Source organism: Copadichromis virginalis, linkage group LG9, assembly GCF_057382275.1.
Source record: "Copadichromis virginalis isolate Kocher_CV1m ecotype Utaka linkage group LG9, C_Virginalis_male_GT1.1, whole genome shotgun sequence".
NCBI classification, from domain to species: Eukaryota; Metazoa; Chordata; class Actinopteri; order Cichliformes; family Cichlidae; genus Copadichromis; species Copadichromis virginalis.
The window spans coordinates 1,073,304-1,094,260 of NC_140626.1; the positions used below are offsets into that span (position 1 = coordinate 1,073,304).

The window sequence follows — 20,957 nt, forward strand, 5'->3', positions numbered from 1 at the left end:
TTCAAAAGCAGCACTCATCTGAGGCTGCTATTGAAGGTCTATAATGATGTTTTGAAGCACAGCAGTGGTTAAAAATATTAAATTAACTGTTTATTTTATTACCTTCTTACTTATTTAACATGTCTTCCATTATGTCCTAAAGAAAAGTAGTTTTTAAAATCCATATATTTTCTTATTCCCGATATATGAACAGTATGTCATGTTCCTCTCCAGCATTTATACTAATGTATATTAGTTTTAGGTTTGCTGCAGAGAAGCATCCACACTTGCTCCGAGCTTGTATGGGTATGTTTGACATTGCTGTGTAGTTTAACATCAGCCCTTTTCACTCCCATGCCATTGTCTTTTATCCCCGTCACTGATACATTTGAATTGTTTACACAGGCTGTTGGGTCAAAGCACTGAACTCTGAGACCAGGTACCACATCCAGTGATGTCTGATTTTACCTTGTCTTTAGTTTGAAATGTGTCAGTGTTGGGTTGGTAATCATTCATGTACATATGAGGATGCAACAGAATCATTCAGGTCATTCTGAAGTCACGAGACCCTTACTCGACTCAAGGAATCTCGCAAATGAATGTTTTATTTTATTTATCGCTGAATTTGAAGCTGCAGTTTCAAATGACCTAAAACATTTTTGCACAATATTATCATCTGAAGTTTGGTTTGATCTTTAGAAAAATCTGTTTATGTTGGGTTTTTTTCTAGACTCTGCTATTATTAGGATATAAATGCATTAATTATGCTCAAAAGGTCACAGTTTGATCTCTTTAAAGGGAACTTTTGGGTCAAATAAATAAAAATAAAAGAAATGATGTTCACATGCAACAGTTGCTGTGCCCTCACTGCAGGAGCTTGAGCTGGCCTGTCACCCAGCCCACTCTGTCTTCCTTTTAAACGGACATCGCTGGGGTTTTGGTGCAAGTATCCTCTAAACAGGTGGATTATTTACATTTTTGTTCAGGGAACTTTAAACGCAGTATCAATAGACACTACAGTTACAAATGAAAAGATACTGAGCCCTTTCAGTCTACTATGGAGACTAATGATTTAGTATTGATATATGAAATACTTGGTAATTACTGCAAATTTCTTGTAGTTATTTCATATGTTGCACTTCCTTTTTGGTGTAAGTAGAAAGCGTGTCTCTGCAGTTTTCAGTCTTTGGACCGAACAGTTCTGACCTGTTCAGTCAGGGTCCGTTTGTTTCACACCTCTGATATAACTCTCTATATTAAACAGCATCATGTGTATACTATGCCTTATTTACAATGGTAGGAAACCCAGTTTGGCTTAAAAAAATCATTCCTGAAAACCAACAGAATATAGTGTGTGCATGTGCATATGTTTCTGCTTTGTCGTATGTTTTGGAGAGCAGGGGACTATATAAGACTGCGGGAGGGAAACCTTAATGGATTCTGCACCATTAGTGAGCCATCCAGGCTATCTGTAGCAGGCAAATGACACAATCGAGATGCAGAAACCCCCCTGCAGGACCCCTACTGATGTGAGCCTGGAAACAGAGTGAGCGATAGGGGGAGAGGGAGATGACTGTGTGATTTAATGTAAGGAAGCGAAGCAGCGTTCAAATTGATAAAGAGAGCAAGAGAAGCAGGAACAGAAAGAGAGGAGACGAGCGCTGTATCACTGGGGAGCAGAGAATCCAAGGGTGGAGTGGAGCACTGCTACGGCTCTTCTATTCTGTGCATGGGAGGAGAAAGCGGGAAGTTGACAGCTGAAGCTTACCTCAGCAAATACCGCAGCAGATACCAGCCAAAAGGCTACCTCCTCCTCCTCCTCATCCTCCTCCTCCATTGTGCTGTCCGCTTGCCAGGAGAATAAACCATCTACTTAGCCGCTTCTCTTCATTTTCTTTATTTTCTCTTAGTTCCACTCCCCTTTTACATTTCCCTCCACCCCTTGTTGTTGGGTTTCCACACAGGGATGCGGACTCAGCAGGGCTCGGAGGGGGGCGTGCCGCTGCCAGGGGGCAGTTGTGGTAGTAGCGGCAGTGGCAGCTCTGGGCTGTCACCGGGCTCTGAATCAGACGGCGGGAGCCCAACAGGCAGAGGGGTGGACGGCATGGTGGACGGAGGTCTCGGAGTGGGTGTATGCAAGGGTGGAGGTGGAGGAGGAGGAGGCAGCTTGGGCGGCACTTTGAGGGGGGTCCTGTCTCACTATTGGAGTTTGGAAAGTCTGCACTCCACCACAGGTAAGTGGTAGTGTGTTATTCCGGATTGGATGGGACTGGGTACGCTTTGCGTGAGTGCATGTCGTTCCAGCTGTTCAGCTGACACCCACTGACAGTGACGGTGCAGTACTAATATATTTGGGTGGGCCGGCTGCCGGATGCTTTAGTCATGCAGAGAGAGCCAGAAAAGGCCAGCAGCTCTGTGTCCTGCTGTGCCCTTTCTTATGGTCTGAAATGTGTGTCCTTGTCTGCCACACAAAGGGTCTTCGCTGTGGAAATGCTTGTTGCACTTAATGCTGCACTGAACTCTCTGGGCTGGAGCTGGGATCACTGGAATCGTCTGTCTAAACTGGCACTGATGACATTTTTTTGGAAAGTCCCATATGATAAGACTTTTATGCACACTCATTTATCTTTGAGAAACATGAATATTTAACAAAATATGGTTGATTCAAACTGTCAAGGTTCTAATCTGATGTGAGAAATACAATTATAGCTTTAACCTTATTATACACACTGTGTTTTATTGCAACAAAAGAGTCTCTGATAATGAACCAGGTGTTATCTTTTTTGGTATTTTTAGTATTCTTTGAGGGGACTAAAAATAGTTCAAGACATGTTTAATAGCCTAAGCATGATTGAAAATATTGACAGTGTTATTAAAGGTTTAGCCCAAAAGTCTGACGCACTTGTCTTTGCATGCACCCGCGTTCCCTGTCATCAGTGTGTGTTCATGCACTTTGTACTGTTGTTAAATGCTAAACATGAGCTGCTGATGCTGTGGCATGTAGCCGGGCTCTCCCTCTTCAAAATGGCATCGCGTTAGTTGTTGTGACTCCCAGTTGTTGTCATTCCGGCTTTGTTTGTCCAGCTGTGTGCTTGTGCATGTGTGTATCCGTGTGTATGGCCCAGTTGTTGCTCATGTGGAGCTGACCTAAATCTGTAAACACAGTGACATTATGGGACATGTCTTCATTATAAGAATAAACAGCCAGTGATGTTCTGGAGAGAACATCACTGGCTGTTTGTGAGCTCTCCCTATCTCATTGGCTAAGCAGGGTTGGGCCTGCTTAGAACTTGAATGATGGACCACCTGGGAAACACCACCAGGTGTTTTAAGCTTGGCTCTGGCTTGTGCAATGGAGCAGGTCATTTACTAATCAGAAGGTTGGTGGTTTGATCCCTGGCAGCTCCCAGTCTGTATGGGTAAGATACTAAACCCGAGTTGCTCTCTGATGCGTCCACTGGAGTATGAATGTGGGTGACTGTTAGAAGAAAAAAGCATAGACAGAAAGTGCTTGTGTGAATGAGGCAGGCTCTATAAAGTGCTCAGGTAGAGCAGAAAGGAGATAGGAACCACTCCGGGGTGATTTAGGAAGTATTTATTGTTACTTTTGGACTTGTTGGTTGTCAACAGAATTATTTCTCTTAAAGTATCATGAAGAAATTCAAGAGCTACACAGTACAGAAGAAAAGATTTCAAAGACTTTAAAAACCAAAACTAGTGGGACGTGTTGGAATTGTACTCAAAGATTACTAGAAAGAGAAACTCTGCTTCTGCACAGGAGGCACCGTTAACCCTCACGTTAATAATAATAATAATAATACATTTTATTTGAAAGCGCCTTTCAAAACACTGAAGGTTGCTGTACACAGTAGAATAAAAGCAAGAAGTTTACAGAATCATAAAAGCATGAGACATAAACAAATAAAATAGGAGAGTGGAGAGGTTATGTGGGATAAGCTATTGAACGTTGTGTTCATTTGGTGTTAAACAATTTCAAAAACAACCATTCCATTAAGACTCATCATAAAAAACTATAACAATAGATACATTATCACCACTTGTTGTGTTAGATCTTTGTATCAACTTATGTTCTTGTGAACTTTACAGTTTCTGCATGTCTCATTAATCTGAGTTTAACTTTTGGATTATTTTCACTCTAAGAAGGATCAGTTGAAACATAGTAAACTGATCATCAGAGACCACTGTGGCTGAAAGTTTGCATCAATATTTGTTTTGAAACCATTTCAAGTTTTTATACAGTCACATAAAGTAACACCTGCGTTACTTTTACACCTATTTGTGTAAAGAGTAAATTATCCCCAAACCATACTGCCTTCTGACTCAGCTTGTGACTAAGAGCATAGGAGATGGAGGAACTGTCCCTTGAGACCTCCAATCAGTCTCCAGAACCACAAACCTCTCCTGGTTCTTTCACCAACACTATCAGTGGGTTTCCCAGTATAAACCTACATGTTCCAAGCATAACACATCCTGGCATCACATGTTGCAAAACCTTTATGCCACATTTACACTGCTTGCTTGGCATATACTGTTTGAAAGGGCAGTGTCCCCTAAAGCAACCAGACCGAACCAACTGAACTTCTCTCATCACAGCCATTTTTGTCTTGTTGACCACGACCTGGTCTTGTATCTGTCAAAGCAAATCACCCGTAACAACATGTACATTTTCTGGAGTGACATGATGGCCTGAAAAAATTGTCCGAGTGGACTCTGCATCCCATAAACTGCTGGTAGAGTCATTTCTGGATCTGTACTCACCACTCAAATCAAAGACTCATGCATGCGTTGATGTCTTTCTGACTTACCTCCTCCCAATCATCTTTGTAAAGCTGTTTCCCCTTCAAGTTGGTCAAGTTTACCAGTATGGCTTTGACTCAGGACTGAGTCCAGAACAGTTCAAAGCAGGATGTGATGTCATCAGTCCTGATGACAGTTTCAGTTGAAAGCCTACCTTCATTCTCGGGTGGGGATAAGTTCCCATTCTTTCACTTGAATGTGAGATCAACCTCTGCATGGCCATTCTCTTCATCACTGGATTCCTCCTCATCAATCCTTTCTTGGTCGGGTCAGATTATATTCCGTGTCAACTTCAGCTTCTAAAACTTCCTCATCTAATCCATCCTCATTGTCATCAAATATGAGAGCCTCACTGACCTGCCATGATGTTGCCACACAGCGAATGTGAGCAAGGCCCCCTAAAAGCATCATACAGCAAAGCTATGAGAAAAGTTCAATGTTGACACAATGTTGCAACTATCTGTGAGAGCTGCCAACACAGGAGCTGTTCCTGTGGAGGAGAGGCTCTACTGGGCAAAGATTCCCGTAGCGGTTGCCAGAGAAACCAAAGTGTTTGTATGTGTAAATATGAGTGTGCACATGCATGCTTGCTTGTGTTTGCCTGTATGACCATCTGACAGATAGGGATGGACCTGAACTCTGTTATTTAAACTAATTATTGTCTCTCCCATGCCATTCTCTTCTTTCGTTGGACATTGTATGAACATAAAACAGGAAAAGGTGTGCATAGACAGAAACAAGAAAGAAGGCAACTGGAAAAGATGAAAACACAAAGAACAAAGCCAAAACATGTATATGTGTTGTATGTCATGTTTGTTGGCTACGAGGATAATAACCACAGTAATAACACCATCACCATTACTATTACTACTACTAACATTTAATTCAATTCAATTTTCAATTCAGTTTTATTTATACAGCGCCAAACCACAACAACGGTCGCCTCAAGCTGCTTTATATTGTAAGGTAGACTCTACAATAATACATACAGAGCAAAACCCGACAATCATATGACTCCCTGTGAGCAAGCACTTTGGCGACAGTGGGAAGGAAAAACTCCCTTTTAACAGGAAGTTGAGGTGTGTCATCTGACAAGGATGCCTCCTGGGCTCCTCTGGGTGAGCTGTTCCGGGCATGTCCCACCGGGAGGTGGTACTGCACTGCTCTGTTCTAGATGACTTAGCACTGCCTCGGGTTGCCCCCAGACCCTAAGGAGGGAGCCTGTTTATTAGGGGAGAAGGACACTGATCTAGTTGATGATGAATCTACATTGGTGACCTGGCTTGCCTTCCTAAATCACTTGGTCCGCATGTGGTCTCGGTCTAACCCACACAGATGCTGAGAAATCAGCAAGAGGGGAAAAAAGAAGAAAAAAGGGAGAAAGGATAAAAAAATGAATTAAAATAAGTTAACACTAATCAATACATTAAAAAGGAATTCCAAGGTGGGGCCAAGGTATTTATTTGTTTAACTAAAACATACTGTAGTATTCAAAACATGTGGACATGTGCATGGTTTCAGCCTACAATGAAGCACAGTGTTGGAGATGCAGGGATTCTGGATAATCTCTCAGTCACAGCCATGTAAACTATAGGACTGGGTGACACACCCATGTGGTGTGAAAGTCATTGCCTGAGCTCCCTGAAGCGCACTGTGAACGAGTGGCAATGCTACCCAAAGCCATTTGAAACATTTTCCTTTGAGGTGGGTCCTGTGAATTGTTTTATAAAGTGTAAATAGTAAGTGTGCATTTTTGGTCACAAAATGTTACTGCACATTTCTGTCCAGAGGTCAGCGCTGGAAGAGTACTCCAGGTCACTTCCCCATTTGTATGATGATATACAACACATGATAGATACATCAATATTGGAAAATTGTAGTTTGGAGGTTATTTTTCTGGGGTGAGTGATTTTCATGGTCTCTTCAGTTAATCTGGAGGGAAGTAGTGGATTATTTGTTATGGTAATCCTGGATTTGATTATAGATTGGACATTTTGTTTGCATTCCACCAGGCCGTCAGAGTTACACTAATTGTAATGTAGTTTGTTTTTTTTAGTGCAGAAATGTAGGAAAGAGAGACTAAAACTGACAAATGGTTGAGGTCAATTTTTCATACAGCACCAAATCACAACAACGGTCGCCTCAAGGCGCTTTGCATTGTAAGGCAGAGCCTACAATAATACACGTTGAGTTGGTTTTGTGCTATATTTACCTGGGTGAAGTGCACAGTGTTTTTCTCTGAGCGTCCAAAAGCCAGTCTGTGTAGGTTGAAGTGTCCAGTTAACTTTATCAAACTCCTCTTTTGCATCTAATGCTAGCATGATTATTATGGTATGGTGTTTAGAGGTAAGTTATGAAGTTGATTAATCTGTCATTTCAGGTTTTCATGAAGCTGGTTTGATTTTGGTATTTAGGTATTTATTTATTTATTGTCATTGTCAAGAACAATGAAATTGCGTTTGGGGCTTCCATACAACCCAAAAAAAAGAAGAAAATAATAAATACCCCTTAAAACCCAAGTGTACATATTTAACCCAGTGTGACTCCAATGCAATAAGACAATCCTTAGCAATAATGTTCGTAGAAATTCAGACAAAGACCTGAGAAACATGACAAAATACAACAATGCAACCCATTCAATATTATTGTACTGTGAGATATGATATCAGATATGATAGTTATCTATTTAAGAAAGAGGGGGGGGGGCAGGAGGGGGAAGAGAATAAAGATATGATGCACCAATGCAGACCAGTTCATTGCTATTAAGAAGTTGGATATGGTTATTGTCCGTGAGAGGGGGGCAGAGAGTTCTGGATGTATTCATGTTTGGGTAACGTTTTCTTTTTTAGTAGCTAGAGCTTTAGTGATTATTTTAATGTCTGTGTTTATTAATGAGAGAGAGCGATATGTTGGTTAGTTTTTAGTTGGAGAGTCATAATATCGCTTGGTATTATTTGTGTCATTACTCTGTGGGATCATGACAACATGATTTGGCAGAAGTATTTATAAAATTGTGCCGGAAATCCATTGTGATTTCATATTTGGCATTTACTAAGTGCTTTATGGAGTTCATCTATAGTAACAGGTTCATTCAACATGTCTGCTTGCTTTTTGGAAAGTCTGGGTCAATCTAAGTTTTCATTGAAAGTTTTCTACTTTGGGTTGTGGTCAGAAGAGTATAGCTGGCTATAAAAGGTTTTAAATATATTAATAATATTGAAAGTGTTTTGAAAAATCCCATTCACTAAGTATGATTGAGTGGATTGTTGTAAGGGAGTTACTGAGACAGAAAAAGCAATGCGTGAGAGGGATTGATGGAAAAATAAGTCTCTGGATGAAGGGTTGTTTTTCCTCCAGCTGTCATTGAGACCATAATGATTCATATATTGTTTTATGATATCTGTGGAACACCAAAGTCTTAAGCTACCAGGTGAGTGTCACCGGTCGACTGTGGGACTGATAACTGTATTGAAGTGTCCAGCACTGATGATGTTGGTTGAATTGCACTCTAATGAAAATAGGTTGTAGAAGAAAGATGGGTCATTATTTCGACTGGCATGAATGTTTTATTTTCCTAACCTTCCACCTGGATCAATATGACTGAAGTACGTTACTCCCACAGAGTAGTGTTCTGGTGGAGTGGAAATTGAGTCTTACTAATTTAGAAGATCATCATGTAGCCTGGAGAAATAGTTTGCTGCTTTATAAGAAAGCCCTCCACAAAGCCAGAACATCTTACTATTCATCACTGATTGAAGAAAATAAGAACAACCCCAGGTTTCTCTTCAGCACTGTAGCCAGGCTGACAAACAGTCAGAGCTCTGTTGAGCCAACCATCCCTTTAACGTTAACTAGTAATGACTTCATGAACTTCTTCACAAATAAAATTCTTATCATTAGAGAAAAAATTACCAATAATCATCCCACAGATGTAATATTATCTACAGCTACTCTTAGTACCATTGATGTTAAGTTAGACTCTTTTTCTCCAATTGATCTTTCTGAGTTAACTTCAATAATTACTTCCTCCAAACCATCAACGTGTCTTTTAGACCCCATTCCTACAAAACTGCTCAAAGAAGTCCTGCCATTAATTAATGCTTCGATCTTAAATATGATCAACCTATCTCTAATAATCGGCTATGTACCACAGGCCTTCAAGCTGGCTGTAGTTAAACCTTTACTCAAAAAGCCATCTCTAGACCCAGCAGTCTTAGCTAATTATAGGCCAATCTCCAACCTTCCTTTATATCAAACATCCTTGAAAGAGTAGTTGTCAAACAGCTAACAGATCATCTGCAGAGGTTTATTTGAAGAGTTTCAGTCAGGTTTCAGAGCTCATCACAGCACAGAAACAGCTTTAGTGAAGGTTACAAATGATCTTCTTATGGCCTCTGACAGTGGACTCATCTCTGTGCTTGTCCTGCTAGACCTCAGTGCAGCGTTCGATACTGTTGACCATAATATCCTATTAGAGCGATTAGAACATGCTGTAGGTATTACAGGTACTGCACTGCAGTGGTTTATATCATATCTATCTAATAGACTCCAGTTTGTGCATGTAAATGCACTACCGCACTCCTGCTTTACAGGTGAAAATAGAGCAACAGGAACGCTGAGTCTTTGACTTTATTTATTTTCTGCTGTGTTTTACTTGCATCTATTTGAAAGACTGAGTGTAAACACAAAAAATATTTTATTTTATGTGCTGGAATGTGCAGAAAATAGGTTTAAGCAACAAAACGCTGCAAACCACAACACAATTAAATATAAATTAAAATATGAAAACAAAAAGAAGATGCATATTCTCTGTCATATGGACCTGCATGAATAAACTTTCTGAATCCTTTATCATCTGCAACTGAAAATAGTTGTGGATGATTACTATACCTTTCTAATGTGACCTTGTTGTCCCTGGCTCTCTCTCTCTCTCCCTCTGGCTCTGTTCCTGTGCTACTGTGAGTGTAACTACCGCCCCTCCCCCCTCTGCCCAGCGCAAAGCACAAGGCTGGCGTGCAGAATGAAGCGGGAAAAAAGTGCGAGAGAGAGAGAGAGAGAGAGAGTAAGAAAAAAAAAAACACGTGACGGCTCGTGATAAGGAGCCGGCTCACGTCGTTCATGTCAAAGATCCGGCTCTAAGAGCCGTTTCGTTTGTGACCGACACATCACTACCACAGACACAAAGCCCTGACCTAAACCTTACGTTTCTTCAGTATAGAGATTGACAGACCACGTGACTTTCGCGCATTGCATGCCGGTAACTCGTGGCAAAACAATCCAAGTACCGCATCAAATGCAAGCATTTGCAGCACCACAAAACGTTCATTCTTCGGTTCCAATAAATTCTTGCTCTTTCTTTGCCCCCCAAAATGTTATGTACAAAACGTGTACAATGCCGGTCCGTACAAAGACAGACTTGATGAAAAGACAAAGAAAAGATACGAGGAAAAAAATCAAAGGAGTGAAAGGGTCAGACCCTTACGAGCACACAGAGGGACAAAAGACGTTAGCGTGCTGCCTTAACTTTCACCGCGCTCATATTTATAATTATACGCTTCTTGGAGTGAGTGCATACACTCATGAAGTTTAGTAACTTCAGGTCACTGCAACAAGCCCAGGTACAGTTTACCGACGGATGGGTGCAGGACCTTGAAATGCACCGTGTAGAAAGTAAAGACCATCGTACGTATCACAAGTTTACCAGTCTCACAAATCGTCTTCATAAATACACATTCGTTAACCGTTTATTAATAGGACCTTTGAGCTCAACGGTAATTAATTAGTAGTGGAAATAATTTCTGGTAGCATCACAGAAATGTAGCAGTGACAATAATATTGTATGCTGTAATCGTACTGGGCAATTAGTGATACAAAAAACCTGTTTTATCCTGTGAATAAAAGTATATGTTTTTGTCAATGTACCATAATAACAGAAGCGAAACGCAATATTGTGTCAGGACAATTCACTATTTATGCACAATAAATAAAGGAGCATAGCGCGACAATTTCTGTTCAGCGCCAGACTTGCTTGTAACCTATATCACCAATTATGTTAAGAAAAATGACGCATTAACTACAACAGCAGACTGACCTTTGTGTAAATGCTTGGAGCAGACTAACCTGTGAGCTGGAGTGTTCTGGGACGTTATATTTGATCTTTGAATGGCTGCAATCCAGTCGCGTCTTTGTTACTTCGGAAACACGGTTCGAACAATTTCTCTTCAACGACGTAATCCGATAACAACCGATCTCTTTACCCGTCGGCTTCCCGTGGCTGTCATGTGACCGGCTATTGCAGTTAATAATACAACAGCTTCTTGACATTTTTGTGTTTCTTTTTATCGCTGTGTGACTGATTTCAATTGAAAGCCTGCGTGCGCTAGTACCTCTTGCCACGAGTTCCCAGAATCCTTTGCGGTTTTACCCCTGAGTGACGTCACATTTTCAATCTCTATATCTGATGCCTAATCCTAAACCACTTTTACCAATCTGACCTGTTTTCTTCTTGTACCTACCCTGTGCTTTGCTACCCCAATGAAAAAAAAATCTCAGAAAATGCCAGAAAAGAGGTTGTGTGTAAACAAGTCTTTGTCCAATCTTTGCACTCATTCTCCTCTTTTGTGTTCCTGTGAATTAAAATAATGCCAGGTGGCAACAGTGTGGCACACTGTAGCATCCAAGCACACACTGGCAACTGTTCTCATCCATGAGCAAGTGAGGGGACGGGGGAAAGGATGTCTAAAAGCATCCATCACAAAAATGGGAGGCATGGTGCTTTCTGGGAAATAGGTCACCCTTAAAACAGCCATTTAGCCTGAGGTGTTTTTGTGCACTACTTGTTCTGAAGTTACTTATCTTAGAGAAGGATGAGGGGACAGTGGACACAAATAGATAAATGCATCAGTTTTATTCATTTGTTACCGATTCTCTTATTATTACTCATTACAGTAGAATGTGACATAGATAACGTAAACAGCATATATTCAGTAGCTATTTTAACTGAGTCTTACTTTTCTCCACGAGATCTGGTTGAGCCCATTTTGTTGCTGATTAAATGAAACAGTCTCTCCAAAAGTATCTGCTATGGCTAATCACCATTAATGTAGTTATAGCTATAGTATAGCAATATAAACTTAAATTGTCTGCTATTTAATATGTTATTTTTATGTTATGTTATTTTTCTATTTTTTGGACTTATGCCAGACGGATGGACAAAGAACGATAAATATTTGTTTAATATTTTACTGGCAGCAGGCAAAAAGAGCCATCACAAAAACTTGCTTTCTTCTGAGAGCCCAACTATGAACATGTGGATGGACATCACAATGGACATTTACATGATGGAGAAAATGACAGCAGATGTGAACTATGATGAAAGAAATGGATGGACTATATAAAAACATGCAGGCCAGATTTTGATTTTGACTGTGTTAACTATTAGAGGATATATTAGTTATATTAATGGAAACAAAAACTCCCTACATGCCTTTTTTTTGTATTTTTATTTTATTTTTTTTCTTTCTGTTTTGCTTCTTTTTTTTCTTCTTTCATTCCTTTTGTATGGATATTTTAGTTGTTTAAAAACAGGAAAAAAAGAAAAATACATGTAGTAACAAATTGCTGAAGTTGATGGTATTGTACAGTGATTCCTAAATGTCAATTAAAAAGAAGTTATTTTTAACTGGTGTGCTGACTTAGTAAAACTTTGTTAAACTCTATTTTCTAAGTACACAAAGACACTAACGTGTTTTTTTATTATCACATGCCATATTCAGTTGCTTGCTTTTCATTTTACACTTTTAATCATGTAATAGTTCATGTCTAGGTTTTACAGGGTGTTCTGTGACTGCTCATTAAAAAACAACTGATTTTAATTTGCCCATTTCCCTTCCAAAATCTTCTCTTTGGATAGCTCTGTATGTCTGCACAGCTGGTATTTTTAGTTTTTAGTTCTGCCCAATTGCAAATAGATACGCTCTATGTGTTTTCCTCCATTGTTTCCAACTGTTCAACTTTAAATTAATCTTGGGAAAAGGAACTAAATTATGTGATGAGCAAAGATTTTGTTGGTTTGGCCAAAAATCTCCTTTCTTTTTAATACACCGTGTGGTGGTAAATGCTATAGTTTAAGTGTTTTGCACTTGTGGCTGTTTCTGTGCAACTCTACACTGACAATCTGCTCTGTGGTGCATCAGTTAAAAGTGAGAAGGATGCTCCTGGTCATACTCCTGAACTAATGTGTCATCGTCCACTGACATAAGCTGATGACTGCTGTCTGTTTAGTGTTCCCCTTGGTACAAAAACACAAATGTTTATATTCATGTGATCAGAGCAGGACTTTTACAGAGTGATAAAAAATACCCAAGCTTTAAAAAGAACTTTAAAAACTTTTTCACTTTTACGAAGGTTAAAACAGTAAAATTCAAATCTCTGTATTTGATTTGAGAGAAATGAGCCAATGAGTCAGTAAGCCTGACTTTCCAAGCATCTCTGGCAGGAGGGTCCCCTATCCCCCACAAGACATTCAACATCTGCTCTGGGTTCCTGGCTGGCTGAGGCTCTGCCGATCCCTGCACCCGTTCCAGCTCCTCGGGTGGAGACAGCAGTTGCCCAGCATTTGCCGGTGCCTGTTCCGGTGTCCAAGGTCAGAGCAGCTGTGACCCGGCCTTCTCAAACACCTGTACCTACTCCTCGCATGGGAGTGGCTGGTTTCCGGTCTGCTCTGCCACCCATGCCAGTCCCTGAGGTGAGGCCCACCAAGACACAGCTGACCTCCGCACCTATATCTACTCCTCGGGTGGGAGTGACTAGTGTCCTGCAGGTGCCTGCACCCATTCCTATTCTCGCTGGAGGGTCGGCCGAGCCCATCCAGCATCCTGCTGCATTGCCTGCAGCTTCACCACCTGCTGCGTCCGCTGAGGGCTCTTGTGAGTTTATTCAGCCACCTCCTGCTCCACCGCCTGTGGCTTCCACGCCGTCGCCTGCTGCACTACCACCTACTTCTTTGCCTACTGTTGCCATGGCGCCATCTGGTCTAGCTCCAGCGCCCGTATCTGATCCTGCCTCGTATGGTCCTGCCTCTGCCAAGTCATGTCCAGCGCGCTTGACACGCCAAGCCACCAGAGGATTTCTGTGCATGTTTACACCACCATCGACCGCCTGCCAAGCCGCCTGAGGGTTGTTGTTGTCCATGTCCAGCGCGGACTGCTCATCCACATCCTACTTGTCCATGTCCAGCACACCGTCGCTGGCCACTTCCTGGCTGTCAGCTGCTTCCAGGCGGCCAAGCTCCGGACCTCTTTAGTTATGGACTCTTGTGCTGCTGACCTCCGGGTCGGTCCCCTGAACTGTCTTCTTGGGACTCTGTTTTGTTTCCTGTTTTTCTTTGTTCAATGTGTTTAGTTTTACTCTTCCACTGTGATGTTGTTATGTTCATTTGTGTCAGCTGTTTCCCCATGTGTTTCTGCTTCCCCTGATCACCTCCTGTGTGTTTGTTTTCATACATTCCTTGTCAGGTCATCTGTTGTTTCTTGCCATGTTTCCAGGTTTCATCTCCAGGTTTGTTTAGGTTCATGTCAGGGTTCTTCATGTTGTTTTTTAGTTCTCCCAGTTTAGGTTAATATTTAGTTTTGCATCAGTTTGCCTTGCCTTTTGTCTTGCACCTTTTTAAAAAAAAATCAGCCTTATTAAACGACCTTTTGTTAATATCAAGTTTTGTTCCACGTTCTTTTGTGTCTGCATTTGGGTCTACTATTCTCAATTCATACAGTCCGACTACAGTCCGATACCGACTGTATACAGTCATACAGTCGGTACATTTATTTATTTATTTATTAACCTTTATCTAACCAGGAAGATCCCATTGAGATTAAAAACCTCTTTTTCAAGGGAGACCTGGCCAAGATAGGCAGCAGCAAGTGTCTCACAGTTACAGAAATTACTCAAACACAGGCAGCAACAACACACATGCAACAATAAGTGAAAGAATACAAATAAAAAAAAAATAAAATTCAATAAAATTCAAATAAAAATAAAAAAGTCAGTTAAAATGACAATCAATCTAATTGAAACAGTTACATGTTATGGACTTGGCCTCAAGGATTCGTAGTTTAGATTTAAAAGCACTTAATGAAATGAATTCAGTCATTTTCCTTCTGCAGTTTGTTCCAGGCCGAGGGTGCTAAATGGACAAAAGCTCTTTTACCAAGTTCAGTTCGGGCAAATGGAACAGAAAGCAACAAGTAACCATGCGGACGAAGAGAATACTGACCAGCATGTTTCATTACAAGCAGGGAACATAGATAAGAAGGCAGCAACCCAAGTATCGCCTTATATATAAAACTGTAGAAATGAGAATTCCTCCGACTTACCAAAGCAGGCCATCCTACCTGAGAGTATAACTCACAGTGGTGAGTCTGAAATTTACAGTTAGTGATGAACCTCAGAGAAGCATCTGAGCTGCCTCTGAAGTCCCACAGGCTACCCACACCTGATAGGACTCCTGGTGGCTCCCTTCACCTCTGGTGTCCACCATTTGGTTTGGGGGCTACCACCACGACAGGCACCAACCACCTTGCAGCCGCAGCTCAGTGCAGTGTCTTTGACAAGGAGGTGCTGAACATGTTCCCAGTCTGAATGCTGTTGAAGCTCTGCTGGAGGTGTGCATTGAAGATCTTGCAGACCGGGGCCTCTGTCAGGCATTCTCAGTGTACCCTCACTGTACGTTTAGGTGCACCAGGTCTGTACAGTATCCTCCCCCGCCACCTGATCCAACTCATCACCAGGTGGTGATCAGCTGACAGCTCAACCCCTCTCTTCAATCGTATGTCCAGAGCATATGGTCGCAGATCTGATGATGCAATTACAAAATCACCCTGCGTCCTTATGGACACCCTCATATTCGAACATGGTGTTCTTTATGGACAAACTGTGGTTTGCCCAGAAGTCCAGTAACAGACCACTGCTCGGGTTCAGATCTGGGAAGCCGTTCCTCCTAGTCACGCCCCTCCAAGTCTCACGGTCGTTGCTCAGGTGAGCGTTGAAGTCTCCCAGTAGGACAACAGAGTCCCCAGGTGGAGCACCCTCAAGCACCCCACCCAGGGACTCCAAGAAGGTCGGGTACTCTGAACAGTTACCCACTTATACCTCCAGGATAAGTGGGTGAAGATAGGGCCTTCACCAAACTAGAAGAGGATGTTCTAGCAAAATGCTAAACTAGCCAAATCTCCACAACAGCTACCCATTGTGGACCATAGTAGATCACAACTGTAGCCTCTCTCCAGTGTAGAAATACTTCCTTCCAGCCTTACCATTCAGGAAATGTAGAGTAGAGGAGCTAGGAATCGACCACCTCCTGAGCCACACCCACCCAATGAAGGGATCATAGGCTCTGTAATGAATCAGTAAACTGTGTCTGGGTCCCATCAATATGGTTCTACACTGCAGAAAATTGCAGTTTTTTATTTAATAAAAACTAGCTAATGTCACAGGTCCATCAGTAATGTGTGTCTTATTTATTCCTTCATATTTTTTTAATATCAGTAGCACTATTGTTTGATGTAAATGTTGCATGACATCACCTGGTCTAGTTGTTGGACAACTAACACTCAAGTGGCCTTTAGTGGTCTTCTCCTATGTGGATTTCACCTTTGGTTGCAACCTGCACAGTAATACAGACAGATTCCACCTCATAGACGCACCACCATCAGCTATGTACCGTCACTCACCTCTCCATGTCAACTCAGAAAATTACCTGATTGGATAGTGGGATTTTCAGTAGAGACAAAGAATCCTAGTATTCCCTTCATCAGACCTAATTATTTTTGCATGATATTGAGATTTAGAGCATCCTTATACTGGGACACGTGTTCTGATAAATATTCTTATGAACAACAAGACCAGTCTTTGTCACGGCGAGGTGCGCCGATAAGTTTAGTTTACAGGACCCAGAAGCAGACACTGAAAGGCGGAGTTGCTGGCTGAACAGAAGACGATCCTTTAGTTGGATGTTGGCACATGAAAAAGCATGAAGCTATGAAAACTAAGAAAACTGTGAACACTCAGAAAACTAAAGGACTAAGAAACTCAATGAAAATACTATGACAAACTATGAACACTGAGTAAACTATAACGAAACACTCTGGGGAAGCAAACAGACGACCTGACAACGAAACATAGAAAACAGAGGACTTAAATACACACATGAGGTGACAAGGATGAACATAACGATGCACAGGAAATGTAAACTCAAACACAATGACATGAAAACTGGACTTTCAAAATAAACAGGAAAACATGACAAGACACAGGCACGACAGCATCAACCAGAAACATGACACATAAGACACAATAAACAACAATGGGAACATTAACATGGGAACACCGCTGACACACATGAACCTAATAACAGGGCAGGGGAAGGGAAACTAAATACAATGAACAAAGAACATACTGGACTCTTACAAAATAACACAGGAAACATGATGAGGCAGACAAACAACATGGGCTTGACACATGAGACATGAAACACAAAGGGCAGGTGAGCCCAAAGCCCGGGGAAAAGGGGAAATGAGGGGATCAATAACAAAACTGAACCACTTGGGGTTTTACGGGAGCTAGATGAGCTTAACCCAAACAATAAATGACAAAACATGAAGCCTCAAGTTCTAACTAATAACACAAAACAAGAACTTAATATTTCCCCATACTAATAAAAGAAATAAACAATATATCAAAATGCTGGGTCACAGACCCAGCCCATAAAGACCTTCCAGGTAACAACCTTTAATTTTAAGTTGGGGCAGTTCTGGGGTGCTCCTTTTTGGGGTGAAGCCTTCTGTGTAGTAAAACACCATCTCATCAGGATATGGTCTCTTGGGAGACTGTCGAGTACGTGGGAAAAGGCAAATATGTCAATGTGCTTAATGTTGCAATATGACACAGAACGAAAAGAGTTTGACTTAAACAAGATTAAATTGGCATTAAAAATTTGGTCAGATATGGAACACGAAATCCCTCTTAGGAGTTTTAGTGAGATTGTCTATATGTAAGTCAACCAGCAAAATAACATTGAAAACCAGAAGAAACTCATTGGAGGAACTCAGAAAATGAATTTGAAAAGTCATTATTTAGCTTGGGCAGGCAATACACTGTAACATATATAGGAGTAGTTGGCCCACTGATTTGTAAAACGATGGACTCAAATGAGGCGTACAGAAGAATAGTTTTAGATGATCCTTTCCATTTCTTGTTGTAAACTACCACAACACTGCGACCACGGCCAAATGCGCAGGGCTGATAGGTGTAAACTAACCAAGCTACACCATGTCACTGGGTTGGTGTCAAGTCAGTCAAACAAAGAAAATCAAACTTAATGACTGGCCAGGAGATCACACAGTAGAAGCCCTTATTGGTGAGCGAATTCACATTAAATAACCCGAAGGAGAGTTTCTTTATCTCAATTGTGGCATCAGCCGACCAGGTCGGGTCAGCCGGGACACTTGTTAACAGTCTAACCAGGTCTATGTGGGGATCAAAGGAAAATAGACCAGAATTGTTGTATTGGATTATGATCATGATAAGTTCCAACGAGATCCTCGGTGAGTGTATTTCTGACTGGGATGACGTAAATAGAATGAAGCTGAAGAAGCTTGGCTGTTGTGTACTAAAATACAAATGTCAGTGGGTGGAAGATGGCAACCAGTGCCAGCAAGCTCCACGGGAACACTCTGCCATTTCACATCATTAGATTTTAGAGGTTTCCAGTTGCTGAAGGCATGGTGACAGCGACAGAATAAAAATGCAATAAAAACGATCAAAAATCGGATGGCAATTGATGGCTTACAGAAACCATTCTCAAATATATGAAAAGACACTTAAGTGATACAATATTAGAATTAAAATAAGTCCACAGAAAAGTGGCAGGGGGTAGCACCAGGGTTCATTCAATCAAATTATACACCTGTGTCATCACAGTCACCCCTCAGTTAGCTTAACTGCCACTGTTACTGGTACCAACTGAGACACCACCACTCAGTTGGTATTTGGGCTGCCTGCCGAGTGCTAACTGTTTACAGCTTTTCTTGTACAGTGTTTGTGGTTTCGTATGAGTACCAAAATTAAGCAAGCAAGCAGAAATCTCATGGCTGTCCCTGTCGCCAGCAGTCCACAGCAAGAGCAGAATGAGGCATGTCACATTTACCTGGGTTTTGACCACACATTGACTGAACCTGAAGCCTGTGCAATTTGTTGTCAGCTCCAGCACAAGACCCTAGAAAGATGGGTGACGTTTGTGGAGAAATTACTGGGAAACATGGCTATAGCACGGCATGAAGCTTTCCTTTCTAAGTGTAGGAACTTGGGTTTGTCTGAATCCAAAGGCAAGTTGATGTACCTGCATCTGACTGGGCTGAATGAAGTATGTTGATGGGTTAGAAGAGGGTGAGCTAGAACTAAGCAAGAATGCTAGCTAGCTTCAGCTGAACGTGACAATCACCAGGATGATGATGATGTGCTGGACATCCACGGTTTCTCGGAGGATGAGCTGCAGAGCCTGTCATTGACTCAGTGTGCCACTGCCCCAGCCAGCCAAGACACCATATTCGTTGTTCTGATGTGAAGCAGAGGAGCTGCAGGTGGACTGGTTTTCTTCCGAGTCAGTTCAGAAAAAATCATGGTTGAAAGCCATCTTGGGTCAGCTGTAGCTCAGGAGGTAGAGCAGATCATCTGCTAATGGGAAGCTTGGCGGGTCCATCCCTGGCTCTTCCAGTCTGCATGCCAAATTTCGTTGGGTATGTCCCCAAGTTGCTCTGTAATACATCCATCGGAGTATGAATGCATGTAAATGTTAGTTAGAAGCACTTTCACAGAAAAAGCATAGAAAAAAGTTCAGATGTGAATGTGTGAATGAGGCAAGTTGTGTAAAGTGCTTTGAGTGCTCAGAATGAGTGCATTATATAGTCTGTACCTCCCTATGTTAGCGGAGCCTTTGGAGCAAGTTCACCATCATCACTGTGAGAGAGAGAATCACATTCAGTTTAACATCAGTGTGTTTGCGTCCTTGCACACTTTCTACTGTTCCTGTATGGCTGAAAGCACAAAGCCAGCAAACAGCTCAGCCTGGCACTTCCTTGTACATACTGCACCTCCCCCCTCCATCCTCTCCCTTTTATCCTGCCACTCTGCTTTGCTTCAGTTGGTCAAAGCATGGAAGTCTTTGTCAGAGTTTTGTTTAGAGAGTTCAGATTCCCTTCATTTATGTGAAACAGCGAGGGACTGTGTAGACTTTGTTTTCGTTTGTTCTGTAAAGTTTATTACATTGTAATTTATTTTTTTCTTCACAGGGAACTTAATGTAGCTTGGTGTCCCCTTATTTAACTGTTATCCTCAAGGCTCTTTAGACCTAAGATTAAGGCTACAGTTAGGGTTCACATGTGCCCCCAGTAGTGAATTTCTACCTGTAAAGCACATAAAGAAAAATATCATAACAGAGTAAATGTAAGGTTGAAATGTATGTAAGGTACTTGTTTTTGATCTGCTAAAATATATACTAACCCTAAGTCTATGTGTAGACCCTGTTTTGTTCTTGTACAGCAAGTAAATAAGTATTCAACATGTCCCCAGTTTTCTTGTAAATATGCTTGTATTTATTGTATTGCCTTGGGATATTGTGTCGCATACTCGATAAGAGCTAAAACAAATTGATATTCCTGTGCACTCCAGTAAAATGGCCCGATAAAGTCCATGCTGATGCGCTCCGAGGCCTCCATAAAAGGTAGTGGTCACAAAGACACTTTTGGAATTGCCACCTAGTTCACCAGTTTCACTTTGTCCATGTGGCCCCTTGCGGGCCAGGTGCAGTGTCTGTAGCTACAGCAGAGTAGAAAGTGTTAGTAGAGACAGCGGCCATCGGTCTGCCATCCCTGGCCAGTGACCTGGAGCCTCCTACTTGAGGCCAGGACTGGCTGACTGTCTGCCCACCACCCGAAACGGCGGCACCAGCAGCTCCCTCAGCTGAGCCACAAGATGGTCCTCTGCTAGCATTACCACCATGCCTAAACTGGTGAGCTGGTGACAGCGGACCCACTGGGTGGTGCCAGCTGGAAGACACTGACACAAGTTTTTTTTTCTTACCTGTTGACTGAAACATATTCCAATTGTAG

General features: G+C 41.7%; 1 protein-coding gene across 1 annotated transcript in view; it reads left to right on the forward strand.

Annotated features, from left to right (window-relative positions):
- Window positions 1-1,537: 1,537 nt before the first annotated feature.
- The window catches only part of arhgef4 (Rho guanine nucleotide exchange factor (GEF) 4), a 66,999-nt gene continuing 47,579 nt past the window's right edge, over window positions 1,538-20,957 (forward strand). The window contains exon 1 of the mRNA XM_085467390.1: window positions 1,538-2,213. Coding sequence (XP_085323516.1) covers window positions 1,946-2,213 — 268 coding nt within the window. The 5' untranslated portion in view covers window positions 1,538-1,945. The remainder of the gene's footprint in view (window positions 2,214-20,957) is intronic.